The 13,776-nt window shown below is 31.3% G+C and overlaps 5 protein-coding genes across 6 annotated transcripts; 2 read left to right on the top strand and 3 right to left on the bottom strand.

Moving 5' to 3' along the window:
• The first annotated feature begins 2,712 nt into the window (after positions 1–2,712).
• LOC110995006 (2-(3-amino-3-carboxypropyl)histidine synthase subunit 2) lies at positions 2,713–5,681 on the top strand. Its single transcript, XM_045632486.1, has 6 exons — positions 2,713–2,983; positions 3,072–3,184; positions 3,310–3,530; positions 3,996–4,202; positions 4,864–5,123; positions 5,197–5,681. The coding sequence occupies exons 1-6, from the start codon at positions 2,840–2,842 to the stop codon at positions 5,626–5,628; spliced, it is 1,377 nt and encodes a 458-aa protein (XP_045488442.1). The 5' UTR covers positions 2,713–2,839; the 3' UTR covers positions 5,629–5,681.
• On the bottom strand, positions 5,626–6,937 carry LOC110995002 (coiled-coil domain-containing protein 124). Its single transcript, XM_022261962.2, has 5 exons — positions 6,784–6,937; positions 6,524–6,699; positions 6,268–6,450; positions 6,043–6,149; positions 5,626–5,962 (listed from the first exon to the last, which is right to left on the bottom strand). Exons 2-5 carry the CDS (start codon positions 6,680–6,682, stop codon positions 5,782–5,784), a joined length of 630 nt encoding a protein of 209 aa, XP_022117654.1. The 5' UTR covers positions 6,683–6,699; positions 6,784–6,937; the 3' UTR covers positions 5,626–5,781.
• Positions 6,938–7,037: 100 nt separating this feature from the next.
• LOC110995000 (proline-rich protein PRCC) lies at positions 7,038–8,825 on the top strand. Its single transcript, XM_022261960.2, has 6 exons — positions 7,038–7,258; positions 7,325–7,512; positions 7,595–7,648; positions 7,726–8,157; positions 8,338–8,553; positions 8,663–8,825. Exons 1-6 carry the CDS (start codon positions 7,177–7,179, stop codon positions 8,747–8,749), a joined length of 1,059 nt encoding a protein of 352 aa, XP_022117652.2. The 5' UTR covers positions 7,038–7,176; the 3' UTR covers positions 8,750–8,825.
• A 269-nt stretch (positions 8,826–9,094) lies between these two features.
• Positions 9,095–11,439, bottom strand: LOC110995001 (28S ribosomal protein S11, mitochondrial). Its single transcript, XM_022261961.2, has 4 exons — positions 11,163–11,439; positions 10,856–11,087; positions 10,701–10,766; positions 9,095–10,586 (listed from the first exon to the last, which is right to left on the bottom strand). The coding sequence occupies exons 1-4, from the start codon at positions 11,330–11,332 to the stop codon at positions 10,479–10,481; spliced, it is 576 nt and encodes a 191-aa protein (XP_022117653.2). The 5' UTR covers positions 11,333–11,439; the 3' UTR covers positions 9,095–10,478.
• Positions 11,440–12,015: 576 nt separating this feature from the next.
• LOC110994989 (unconventional prefoldin RPB5 interactor) lies at positions 12,016–13,688 on the bottom strand. Of its 2 annotated transcripts, none has more exons than XM_022261938.2 (4): positions 13,615–13,688; positions 13,300–13,543; positions 12,623–13,217; positions 12,016–12,466 (listed from the first exon to the last, which is right to left on the bottom strand). In XM_022261938.2, exons 1-4 carry the CDS (start codon positions 13,642–13,644, stop codon positions 12,022–12,024), a joined length of 1,314 nt encoding a protein of 437 aa, XP_022117630.2. In that variant the 5' UTR covers positions 13,645–13,688; the 3' UTR covers positions 12,016–12,021. The 2 variants fall into 2 exon arrangements, with proteins under 2 accessions (XP_022117630.2, XP_022117631.2); XM_022261939.2 differs by having other exon boundaries at positions 13,611–13,660.
• Positions 13,689–13,776: the final 88 nt, after the last annotated feature.

The following is a 13,776-nucleotide window of genomic DNA, read 5'->3' as shown; positions in this document are numbered from 1 at the left end:
TGATCATCATCAGCACAGATGCACTGTCGGACACGAATTTTAAATGTAATTGACGTGTATTTTCTCTTAAATATGAGTTGGTTAGTGATACTATCACATGGCGCGGCTATAAGAGGTTGATACCCCGTCGCCCTATTGAGAATCGTTGTGTCTGTACTATAATGATTTTTTCCCCATAGATCCAGTACCATGAGCCTGATGGCAACTAGTGCTGCCTCCTGCTGTTTGTGTAGGTCTAGAAGTCAGTTGGTGTCGTTTTCATGCAACCGCTAGCAGCGGACAAGGCTTGCCTCTGGAAGCTCTGGAAGTTTCGCAATTGCCGTTTGAAGTTCTGATCTTGGCCACCAATTTGATTATTGCAGTGTATAGCCATACAGTTATCATACGCGATAAACCCTAGTATCTTTATCCATTGATAAAAGGCGATCGTTGCTCTGTTTAGTTTGTGTTCTAGATTTTTGTTCCATAGCAGTTTACTGTCCAAAATCAGACATAAGTACCTCATACATACATAAGACATAAGATTTCTTCCTTAAGTTTTTGTTCAGTGTTGAAGAGTTTTGGAAGTCTGTATGTATGTCCAAGAACTCTTCTGTTTGTAATTCAGTTTTTGATGGTTGACAGATAGCTTGTGCTCATTGCACCATCTCTCAATCACTTTGAACGCCCTTTTCATGAGATCACATGTCTTTCAAAGCTCCCCGTTATTAGGATACCTATGCGTCCGCAAATCCCACTGTGTAGAGCTAGCGTTGACTTTAGTAATAAGTTCGTTAACTACTAGGTTCCACAATAGCGACGATGTGACCGCCTCGTGGACGACCTCTGCTGACAATCCCTCGTGTTGTGGAGTTAACGGTCAACTGTATAACTCGCTGTATTGACATATTGTTTATCCGTTGATGGTACTCCATATTTTACCCTCAATCCAGCCATAATGGAGATAACAGGCATTGCTAGCGACCGGATGGGTATTTGACCCTTTAGAGGTTGGAACGGGCTTTGTTATTGGATGCTACTTGTGTGGACATGTTAGACCCGTCCTCGGACAAGCATAAAAGCTGGCGCGGCCGCGGTGGGAACATTATTCTTTATTATTGTCTTTTATTAACATAACTTTTACACATTTAAAGAAAAACACTTTTTTAACGGATTGAAGTTATGTATTATTGTAAACTTATTATTATTTAAACATAATTTTAAATAATTAAAAGTTTACAATAAAACATAACTTCAATTTGTTTAAAAGGTGTTTTTATTTAAAATTATTCTTTCCTCCAACTTTAGAGTTAGTTGTGGAGTTTAAGTGCATACTGTGCACAGGCACTAAGTAAAGAATTAAGTTGGCGCCTGGTAGATAATACCAGTGACGAATGACCCCAAAGCTAGTACTTTGCTTTTGCTCAACGAATAAGTATCGTTACACAGCGAGAAAATGCTACCAGCATTAGGTACAATGCTACAGGAACCCAACTTTTTCAATTTGTTTTAGTTATATATTTTTTATTTTATGAAGGTTAAGAGAATTGTAAATACTTTTATTTCTTACCTTTATATATATTAATTATAGTAGTATCATATTTTCTGTTTCAGTCAAGTAAATGACAGTGGAACTAAAGACACTTGTTGTTGTGGAAAGATTGCAATGAATTAAGTATTAGAGCAACAATACAAAACGAATGAAATAAATACCATTTCAAATACTTTTGTAATGTAATCAGATTTGGATGTCTTGATCTGTGTTTCAAGATTCTTCACAAGTTTAACTAATAATATTACGTCTATTTTTTTTAATTTGAACCCAGCCGTTTATAGACAGTCAAGTAAAGAATAAAGTAAGTGCTTATCATTTACATAAGCATCAAGGAAAGTTGCATTATTTTTATTGTTACGTTTATAAACTCATACGAGCGAGTATATTGGGGGTGGGTTATTTAGTAATTTAAATTGTGCATACCCTAACACCAGTGTTCCACCAACAATGGCCATGCATTAAAAGAAGAGTTGAACCAACATCCAATACGACGGTTGCATCTGCCTCAACACGCTCATTATTAATTTGGCGTCGACATAGCGCTTTTACAAAACCGGATTGTTTGCCTAGGTAATACAAGCTGGGAAGATCGGATCCTTTCGGAGAAGCGGGCGAGAGTTTGGCGCATTAAGTTACTACGCGACGGCGTTGCAGTTTATTTAGTGGCCGTCACGAATGGGCTCTTTCTGCCTCTTCTTTCTAGTTCAAGACGGCCACAAAGAAATTATAGAAAATGTTGCCCTGTGTGCGCTTAATATCGATGTTACTACTCTCGGTAGGCTGAGTACACCTAGCAGAGGGTTTCTTTAATTTAGGTAACTTAATGTACATACACTTATGTCAAAAAAAATTGAAAAAGGCATGTTCCTCTTTAAAACTTCTAAAAAATGTCAGCAATGTTAAAAAGCGCGCATTGATATAATGCAACTCTGCTGTCACAGGTTAGCTAGATAATTATGTTTTGCTTAATGCTCGCGGGTCGGGTCTAAAATTAAGGCGCGTGAAAGTTGAAACTTCGGAAACAAAATAGTACAGAAAAATTCATAGAATATAGATTTCATGTCTCCAAAAACAATACTTTCTGAGATTTTTTCAGTTTTCTATAACTTTTCTCTCATTCATAGTCTGTGAGTCAGATCGCCACTTTCAAAATGACATTGGCAATAATTTCCTTATCACTGAGCATGCTTTGAGTTGAGTAGTACATCTGTATCTGTGCGACGAAAAAGCTATTGTATATTTTAGTGTTGTGGATTATCTTATTAGTAATCTTCACATTTCTTATGAAATTACATACATATTATCATGGCTAATTTAACTTCAGATGGAAAGCTGTGCATAGAACGAGAAATAGACGTTCAAATAATTGACAACGAAAAAACTGATATTATATCCCGATACTCGATTGCAGACACTTGTAACTGGATAAATACTAACAAATACACCAAGGTACGAAACTAAACTATAGTTAAAATATAAATTAATTAATGCATAAATGCTTTAGCTTAATAACTTGCTTCTTTACTTTAACTTTTAGGTATGTTTACAATTTCCAGACGAGTTGTTGGGCATAAGTTACAAGGTATATGAGGAATTGAAAAAGGGGACAGAAGCAGATCTCTATATTCTAGGTGATACTTCCTATGCCAGGTTAAAAATTATTTATTTATTACTATTCAAAAAAGGGAATATTTTTTGACTTAATCACAAATTTCTAAATATTAATTAAAAAAATTGTAATTCAATTAAAATTTTTGTTGTCATCTACATTTCAGTTGCTGTGCTGACGTTGTTGCTTCCATGCATGTCCAAAGTAATGCCATAATACATTATGGGCATACATGCTTCAGTAAAACCAACATTCCAGTATATATAGTACTGAATCAAAAGTCATTAGATATTGACTTTACAATGAAAATATTAAGAGAAAACTTGACACACTTTAACCTTCAAAAATTGTGCTTATTTTATGATTGTGAATTTAATCATCTTAAAGGTAATTTCTACAAGGCCTCTGCTTTCAGGCTATAAGTTCCAGGTTGTATGTTGTTTATTTTTTTTAATGGGCTGAGTAATTTAATTTGACAAAAATTGATTCCAAAATATATCAAGAACCTTGGTGTTTCCCTGCAGGCAATCTTAGTTGTGGGCATTTCATTCACACCTAAGGCCCAGGTGGCAGATGAATTATTTGGTATTTTGCTGAAATTCTGAGAGTTTTTCTCACTGGAACAGTTGGATTACTTCTGCCCTCTCTGTAGTTTCTTGTAAAAACATCACCCATTCATTGCTAGACAGTTTAATATGGGTTTATTTTTGAGTGGCAATGAGACAACTCCCGGACAATCATGCCCTCCAATAGGTCACACACAAGAGACAATGTCTGTCCAGTTCTGTAAAGAAAAAAGAATTGGCATTTTATGTGATTTTATTTACATATAATTATAAAAATTATTTTTAGATGAACTAACTGAGAAGTGGTTCCAACAGTATCCCAATAGCTATATTGCATCTATATCTATGAAAGAAAGCAGAAATAGATTCTTTGGCAGAGTAGTTAAAAATGTATCCGGTGAAGAATATTCTAGTGAAATCCTTAAGGACTGCGTTTGTATATATGTTGGTTCAAGAGGACGAACTTTCTTTAATTTTACAGTATCAGTAGAAGGTATGAGATCTTTTGATTACATTAGAAATTTGCTATAACTTATAGACATCATCTATATATCTTTTTAATAACTATTGCAATAAAAATCAATATATCAACCAAAAACAATCTTAACCGGCAAAAGTTTCTTCCACACTACAATTGGTACATTATAAAATTCAGATCTTGTAAGAAATTTTACAATTATTTATTTATTTATTGTAACAGAAATTAAAAAATATCAAAAACATGAGAAGAATGATAGACGAATAATGAAGACAAAAAAGCTATATGTATATTTAAAGCTATATAATGAATAATAATAATAATGCCCTTCTAGGATAGGATAATTGATAATCTTTAAATTATATTAAGAAATTCACTGTTATAAATAATAATTTACCTTACATAAGTATGTTATTTAGTAATTATTTCAAAAGGCTTGCTGTATATAATATTGCAAAATAAAAAGATTTTACAATTTTTTAAATTAGTTATTTTGGGTATTAACTTTTACAACAGCTGAGTTAGTCATAAATATTATATTTTTTTTTTACAGAATAGACTAACATTAAATATAATATTTTGACTTATTTTTATTTTGAAATTGCAGCACTGTATTAACTATATATATTATATGTACTCTTATCTTTTAACAAACTATCATGATCTCTGTTTATAGCTGAGAAATGGTACTGTTTGGATCCTGCATCAAATCAATTAGATGTCATACAAGAAACTACTTGGTTTAAACGCAGGAGGTTTTTGATTGAAAAGTGTAAAGATGCAAATGTTGTTGGTATTCTTGTATGTAAACTGGCTGGAGATCAGACAAAACAAATTATTAGTAGAATGAAGCAACTATGCAAGGCCAATGGTAAAAAATGTTATATTGTGTCAGTTGGCAAACCAAATGTAGCAAAGCTGGCTAATTTTCCAGAGGTAACTTGTCTGCTGTTTTATAGCTTATTTTCAATTGGTATTTTTATTACAAATATTAACAATATTGTTGCAGATTGATATTTATGTTATGATTGCATGTACTGAAAACAATTTATATGATAGCAGAGACTTTTATCAGGCATTAGTTTATCCATATGAATTAGAAGTAGCTCTCAACACCAACAGGGATTTCTACTTTACCTCTCATATTACCAATTATGAAGACTTACTACCAGGAAACAAACATTATAAAGATATCAATGATATTTGTGACAGCACTGATGTTAGTTTAATAACTGGAAAAATCAGAGAAACGAAAGTGACAGTAGCAAGTTCTAGTACTGATTTGGTTGAAAAACAGAATTGGCAGTTAGAAAATATTGGGCAAAGCCTTAGCAAAAGGTCATGGAAAGGATTAGAACAGAAACTTGGGGAATCTGACATAAAACAAGTAGAAGAGGGGAGAAAAGGAATACCTTTACAGTACTCAAATGAACCGGAGTAATTAAAAATATTTATTTACAATTATGACAATATGTTAAATACATAAGTTACTGTTTTTACCAATTTTTATGCAATATAAGCAAAAAATAACATTTTTTAGTTAAAATGACCTTTTTTGTTATCTCTCAGGATCCTATATATTCCTTTAGTTAGCCTATGACTGGTTCATAGGGTTTTGTGGTGACTTCAACCATTCTTTTCTAAGCATCTGTTTAAGCTGTGAGAGCCGTAAACTAGGGTTTTCAGCTTTTAATCTAGGCAGGTTAATTTCCTCAAATGCAGTGTAAGCTGCCTTCAATCTCTTTTCGGGATGTTTATCAACATCGGCATTTTCACTAAAACAGAAATTATTAAAAGATTTAATTAAATTTTACTGCTTTTATACATTTTTAATATACAATATTACTGAACTTACCTTAGTATTGAGATAGCCTCTTCAACAGTTTGTGCTAACTCGCCATCAATTTGTAATCGGTTGAGATTTTCTTCTAGAGGTGGTTCCTCAACAACCACTCTAGCAGGCTGAAATAACATTTGCACTTAATTTACAACAACCCAAATGATATTGTAATGAAGACTTAACTCAATTTTTCAATTGAAATTTAATCATAATAATAAAATGAATACAACACATCTTTACCACTGATTTCACAGTAGGTTCGGGTCTAATAGCCTTTTCTTTTATTTGAGATATTTGTGCACGGGTGATCTTTGGTGGTGGTGGAAGTGCTTTTCCCTTTATAGATTCCATCTCTTTTTCTAATAATGCCTTTGCTTCTGCTTTCTTTTGTAACTGTTCTAGTCGTTTTTTTTCTTGTTCATCCTGAAATAATTTCTCCCATGATTTTAAACCTTACTTTTATTACCCGCTTTCAATACAAAAATTATTAGTATACCTTTTTCTGTTGTTTTTTCTTAAGTTTTTCGTCGTTATCTTCCCACTCGGCGTCTTCTACCAATTTTTTTATTTTTTGGTCCTTTTCTTGTTTAGCGTTCTCTTTACGCTGGCGTGCCGCGACCGCTTTGCTATTTTCTCCCACAAATTTTTTAGGCATCTTAGTTTAGTATTTGCCTAAAATTATGTATTTATAAATTAATTTTATGCAAAATAGTAAGTACCATAAGTCGATTTTTTTTAAAGAAAATGGTTACGTACTAGCTCAATTAAATCAAAGGAAACCAATTATTTTTATCTTATAAAACAATATTCTCGACTACTACACCGATCAGACAAGCTAAAGCTTAAAATTTAAATTAGTGATATCAAAGTTATGGATTTATGATCATATTTCTTGACGAACTAGCTGTTATTTGACATCTAAATCTTAATTCTTAACAACTTCATCTATGTCCATTTACTCTTGCCTATAGTCAACATAACTGTTAACTGACTACAACTGAAGGTACTCTCTGTAGTCTGTGGTACAAACTGTGGCTATAATTAAAAAAATCGGATAAAAATGTATAAATAATGTCTTTATTAAGTTATGTGTAATTTAAAAACTCTTTTGAATAACTTAACCCAATACGTATTTAATTGTTAGTTATAATGGCTTTAGTTGCGTATGATAACAGTGACTCAAGTGATTATGATGAACCTGAATGTACTGGAGAGTCTTCAAAACTACAAGGTAATAACACCTCTGCTTATATTATGTAGTTCTAAGGTCACATTGCTTTATATATTGTTGTTTCAGCTATACTACCTGATTTGCCGTCGGACAGTGGAACAGAAGTTAGGAATGGAAAAAATCTTTTTAATCTCCTTCCTAAGCCAACTAAACAAAAAATAACATTAAAGGAGGATGACGATGAAATATTGCTTAAAAAAGAGATATGTGAAGTTAAACCTAAATCAAGAATTACTGTACCATCCCTAGGTGATGTATGTAATGATTTAGTCTAATTACAGACAAAATATATAATAGAGATATTTAAAACAAAATAAAAATACATTTCTGTTTCAGTTTAAAGATATAGAAGATACAGTTCCAAGTGCAAAAAGAAAAGTTAGCCAAGAGGTATATTGGTAACTATAAAGATAACACTGTATTGAATATAATGCAAGCTTAACTACTTACCATATTCTGTTTTTTAGAAAAAATCAGGACTTTTAAGTATACTTCCACAGCCCAAAAACAGCGCTAAAGTATCAACAAAAATGCTAATACCACAATCTGTATCTAACAAGCCATCTTCAACTGTAAAGAAGAAAGACTCTGTTCCAAGTATTTTAAAAAAAGCAGTTAAAACTGACAATTCAGATGAAAGTGATAATGATGATCTACAGAATGATTTCTTCTCGATCAATAAACCTATAGAAGTGATCCCAGAAAATATACCTTGTGTTATTGATGTTAAGGTTGAACAATCTCAAAAGGAACCTCGGTCACTACAATCTTATTTCAAAAAAGAAGATCATATTACTTTGACACCTGATTATCAAGAACAGTCTGAATATAGCAAAAATCAATCAGATTTTAGCCCAGTTGATACTACCAGTAGTGCAGATGTTTTGGATGAAGAAGCTGTAAGTTGTAAAGATTGCAATTAATAATTTAATAATACTTCTCACTACTACTAATCATGCAATTAGTTAATACTTGAACTGATGTCTTTAAATAAATTAATATTATATCATAAGAATCAATAAAATATCATAATCATTGTTTTATTACATATTTTTGACATAATAATATTTATATTTCAGATCTTAAAGCTATGTGGTGCTAGAGGCAAACGCAAAAGGGAAGAAATCCAGATTGTTGATGTAAATCAACAGGAAGTGCTTAAAGATGCCAGAGAAATGTTACTCAAGGGTCTTATGGATGACACTACCAAGAGACAGTCCCACAGCAAGAAAAAGGGCAATGAACCAACAAGTCAACAGAAAAGAAAACATCAAATTACCTACTTAGCACATCAAGTAATGATTGTAACACTTATAACGAGATGAAAAGCTACAAATGATTAACTTAAAGTATTATACCTGATTACAAGTGAAAATTTAAGATATATAATTTTTTATTTTTTAGGCAAAAGCAAATGAAGCAGAATTACAGAATCAATGGGCAAACAATAGGATGACAAAGAGACAAACTCAATCTAAATATGGATTTTAAGAGAATGGTAATTAAATTTAAAAAAAAACACTTTATATAAATAAAGTTAATAAATAATATCATTTCATTTTGTATTCATTTTTTGAGTTTAACTATAATTATATATATATTAATTATTGATAGTCAACAGCCAAAATGCAACAACATTGATAGTAGTAGAGTGGATTCAGTTTCTGCTCTTATATGCATATTTAATGTATGTTCTTATAATAACTTATTAAGTTAATTAGTTATTCAGAAGTTTCCTGGGCGCTTTGCACGTTTTTCGGAGCGACGTTACGACAGAGGATTTCTACTCCTTGGCAAATAATAGCCAGGCATGCCTGTACAGTGACGGATTCCTCTATGCTGAAACAGTCTCTGCATAAGGGACTGTCCATCGCGGCAAGGACAAAGATAATGCTTATTAAGGAAACAGTGGCATATTACAATTTTGAGATTGATTCTGTTAAAGCTTGCTTTGCCACTGGCAGTGCCATTTAGGACTGTCTAATCCAATTTGGTCAAATCATGATTTGATGATGTTGTAGTTCTGTGGATCTTTGGTGAATCTAGGTACACACATGCAAGAGCAAGGGAAGAAGCTAGTATGAATTAGTAAGAAGCTTTATGAATCCTCTTTACAAGCTTGTTGGCAGGACCATTGGGGAGTTTGTTCTTAGTCTTTATTTTGTTAAGGCATCAGCACAGACACTATCAGATACAAATTTAATACTGAAGTTATTAATTTCTCAACTCTCTTCATTTTCCAACCTTCGTATGGCTCTGGCTGCTTTCAAAACATTCACTTGAAGGTAGTTGTAAATTTTTAGGACAGTTATAGAAAATTAAATAGTTTGGTGAAAATGCATGAAACTATAACTAAAGTGACTAAATAGTAAAAGAAGTGACTGGGGACGGTTAAAGCAAATATCAAGAATAAAGGTTTTGCTATTTTGCATACAAAACAAATTCTAAAGAATAGCAATGCTCTCCAACTCTTAATGGTTTTCTGGAGCTACATCATGACAAGCTTAAAGTAGAAACTTATATTAAGCCAACTCCTAAAAAGGTTAGGGGAATATCCATTCTATAAAGAGTAAATAAACCTTCATTCAATTTAAAATCCGTCTTATTTTTTGTTTATTTATGTAAAAACATAGTCCGACTATTGATATGAGGAACTGATTGAAAACTGCTGATAAATTACTATGAAATGGGTTGTAGTAAAGTTACAAATATATATTTTACATATTTCGATTTTCCCCAGAAATTTAAGGCTGGTTAATGATAAGAGCAAGGAGAGGCATTTCTTCCAGCTATTTAAATAATGAAAAAAAAAGTATTTAGGCCACTAGGCCCCTGAAACAATATTAGACAGGAATAGTGGTTCCCAATAAAGTAATACAGAATACAAGAAAGCATCATAAGTTGCTGCTTTAGTAGCTTAAATCATTGTAATAGTTACAAATTAACTTAAGTATACAATGTAATATATACTTATCAATTAATTTGGAAAAAAGAATGCCTCCCATGGACACTCGCACTGCCAGAAGGCCTGCTTTTGTATAGTTCCCACATGTGCATACCTCTATTTCACTATGCTTGACATATATAAATATAATGAGCATGATTAATTGAATTTGTTAAGAGTTAGAATGTTCATAGTTAATTTTTATAATACAATTTTTTTATTTATATGTAATGGAGTTATAATAAATACTAAAATATGCATAGTAAACAAAGTTATCTACAATCTTCTTGCTTTCCTTGGTCTAGGAGGATTCCATGAAACATGAGTTGCATCTGTTACTGATACAACTTGTAAACCACCCATTGTCAACCCTTTTACAGCAGACTGAAAAAATACTAATATTAACTATCAAGCTAAAACATTGTTCTACAAATATAGTACATAATCAAGTAGATACATTTCAAAGCAAATAGGCCTTAAGAATGAAACAATACTTACTAATCTTCCAGGACCCAAGCCTCTCACTCGTACTTTAATAGTTTTATACCCCTTGTCTATAGCTTTCTACAGAGGAAATAAAAATTTGTGAAAACACTTATGTAAATCTATGTCAGGTTTCTTTTATTAGATTGTAATTAAAAAAAAGTACTTACTGAAGCAATACTTATAGCAGTAGTCTGTGCAGCAATGTTAGTTCCTTTTTTTGTATTTTTGAAACCTTCCATACCACAAGACCGTATTATTTTTACAGCACCTTCTGCACTTGTTAGAGTAAAGATGGTATTATTATGGGTTACTCTTATGTTACAAATTGGCAGATCTTTATATAGTATACCATCATGTAATTCTTTATCAGATTCTAGTGTAGGGAAAATATTGCGTTTTCTAAAATATCATAATAAAATTATTAATAAATATGGATAAGTAAGAAACTCGAAACTATTACTCTATATTACTTACTGTTTTAAGACAGAGTCTAAATCTATTATCTTTTCTCCCTGTACACCTTCATCATCAGCTGGGATTCTTTTATGATCAAAACGCTCCGTAGCTACTGGTGCTGTGGTTCGAAACGATCTTACGACAGTATTGACGGATACCCGAAACTTGTTTCTTAACGCACTAAGCATTTTGTAAACTATTTTAATTTAACTAAATATTAATTTGAAAATATTGTTTATAACTTTGAAATTGGCATATTATTATGTATTAACATCGCATAACCTAGCTCTAAAAGAAGAAAATAAACCATAGACAAATATGAAATAAGCTTCTTTATAGTTTATGGTAATTTGGAATATAGAATTTAAAAATTCAACTAATAATAAATAATTAATTGTTACTAGTCACTAGCCTTCCGTGGTGTATAATAAAATACTGAACCGTTATTTCACGTACAGTCCCAGTTATCACATACGTCAGTTGTTTTGTATACTTAATTTCGAATGATGTTATTTCTTATGTCATAAATATTTTTACGTTCAACGGAATTTAAAAAATTCTGTAATAAGCATAAACTTGGGTACTACTTTATTCTCTTTTGTTTTATAACCAAAGTTCTTTATTTTCAAGAAGAAGGTGGCAACCCTACTTTTCACGCACGTCGCACTGGATAACGGATCGTGCTAAACAACCCTTCTGTTATAAATTATAATTTTAGTTACTGCGAAATGAATAATTAATATATACCGGAATGATTATTTATTCAGGGTTATTTTGGATTATTTAGTTAGGGTTGCAAGAACTTCATTTAAATAATTACAATCCTTTCAAAAAAATCATTAATTTATAAAATGAAACAAAAAAAACCATGTTTTAATTATTTTTTTATTTGTCTCCTTTTTTTAAATAAGCTAACTGGTCTAAGTTGATCATATAATTTGTTATTTTCCTCTGCTTTCTCTAACACATCTTTCACTACAATTGTTTCTCTCTGTGTTTCAATTTCAGGTGATGCTATATATTTATTTTCATCAGAAGTCTTTATATCATTGTTGCCATATTTTGTATTTTTTAAAATAGATGTAGTTTCATTAGGTAACTTCGAGGAAAATGCCTCATAGATATCACTAGGTTTTTTAATTCCATTAGTAGGGTTGTAGGGTGCAGTATCAGGTTCTACATCTGAATGTTTCAAACTTATTTGTAAAGTTTTGCTATCATCATCATTAGCAAATGTTACAGTTTTCCTTGAACTAAGAGAAGTAATTTCTTCAGTAGTTTTTTCAGAATCATCAGAATCTTCATTTAAAATATCATCCAATCTATAATAATAACATTTATTTTAGTCTAGGACATTTTTAATTTAAGAATTATGTTAGAAAATATATCACTATTACTAACTTAGTATAGTTTATTTCTACTGAGCTTTTCTTTCTTTAGCTAATAGAGATAAGACACACAAATTTAAAATTTTATACCTGTTCATTTCATCTTCAAGTTCATCAAGTTGGTCAATTTCATTTAGTTTTTCAAGTAAGTCCTCTTCAGTTTTACTGTTTCCTTCCTTTTTATTTTGTAATTCAGCTAGTTTTAATTCCAAATTTTTTTGCCTAATCATTATTTGCTCTAAAATTTGTGCTTTAGATTCAGAATTATTGCTGTGGTCTGGAACCCCATCAACTTCATGTAATTGTTTAGACTTGCTAAGTGGGTTTAGTTTTGTAGGTATATCATCCTTTGAAATCACTAAATTATCTGCCTCTACATGATTTTTCCCGTTTGTCATGCTAAAGTACTCTTCTTCTAATTCTTCTTGCAATTCTAATTCTTCTAACCTACTCCAAAGTTCATCATCAGTCAACTCATTATCACATTCATCTAAATGCTTTTTTTTACTCTGATTGTATAATTTAACTTTTTCTTTGTGTTTTTCTTTCCATATCCTATCTTCTTCTTCAGTACATGTTTCAATAATATCTTGACCCACAGAGTGATGAGTAGTTTTATTCAAATTAAGCTGGTTTTCTAAATAATCTTTCTCTTTTTTATATAGGTCAAGTTTGGATTGCGCATCTATAAATTATTTTGGTACAAATAAATAAGTTTACCTTGGTTAAATTAAATATTTAGGCATTTCTATGACATACTTTCTTACCTTTGATTCTATGTTGTTTAATTATTTCAGCTTGTTTAATGGAACATTTTGCAAAGTAATCAGCACCAAGTGAAACAGTTACCTCATTTGTGTGTTTCAGAAAACCTCTAAAGAATATTTTATTCCCGATTGGCACCAAAACAGGTACTGTAAGTTTACCACTTAATATACTAAAGTCTAGAGCGTTAAGATCATTGACATAAGCCTCCCAGAAACTTATATTACGCTCATTATCCTCTAAACTCTGAAATGCAAGAAAATTTATACAATAACCTTAAATTTTAAGAGGTAGATAATAAAGATAGCATTACTTGCATTTTTATAAACATTCTGTAAGAAATTCATTTTTTATTTAATACACATAATAAAGGAAGCAATATTTTTTTACGACTTAAAATTTTACAGTAAACAGTTATAATATAGTTTTTACTTTGAATAGTCAGAGAAAACATAAAAACAAGACCATAGACTTCATCT

The sequence above is a fragment of the Pieris rapae genome, chromosome 20, assembly GCF_905147795.1.
Source record: "Pieris rapae chromosome 20, ilPieRapa1.1, whole genome shotgun sequence".
In the NCBI taxonomy this organism is placed as follows: Eukaryota; Metazoa; Arthropoda; class Insecta; order Lepidoptera; family Pieridae; genus Pieris; species Pieris rapae.
Note: the sequence above shows the minus strand (reverse complement) of the source record. Positions and strands in the feature narration are given on the sequence as shown.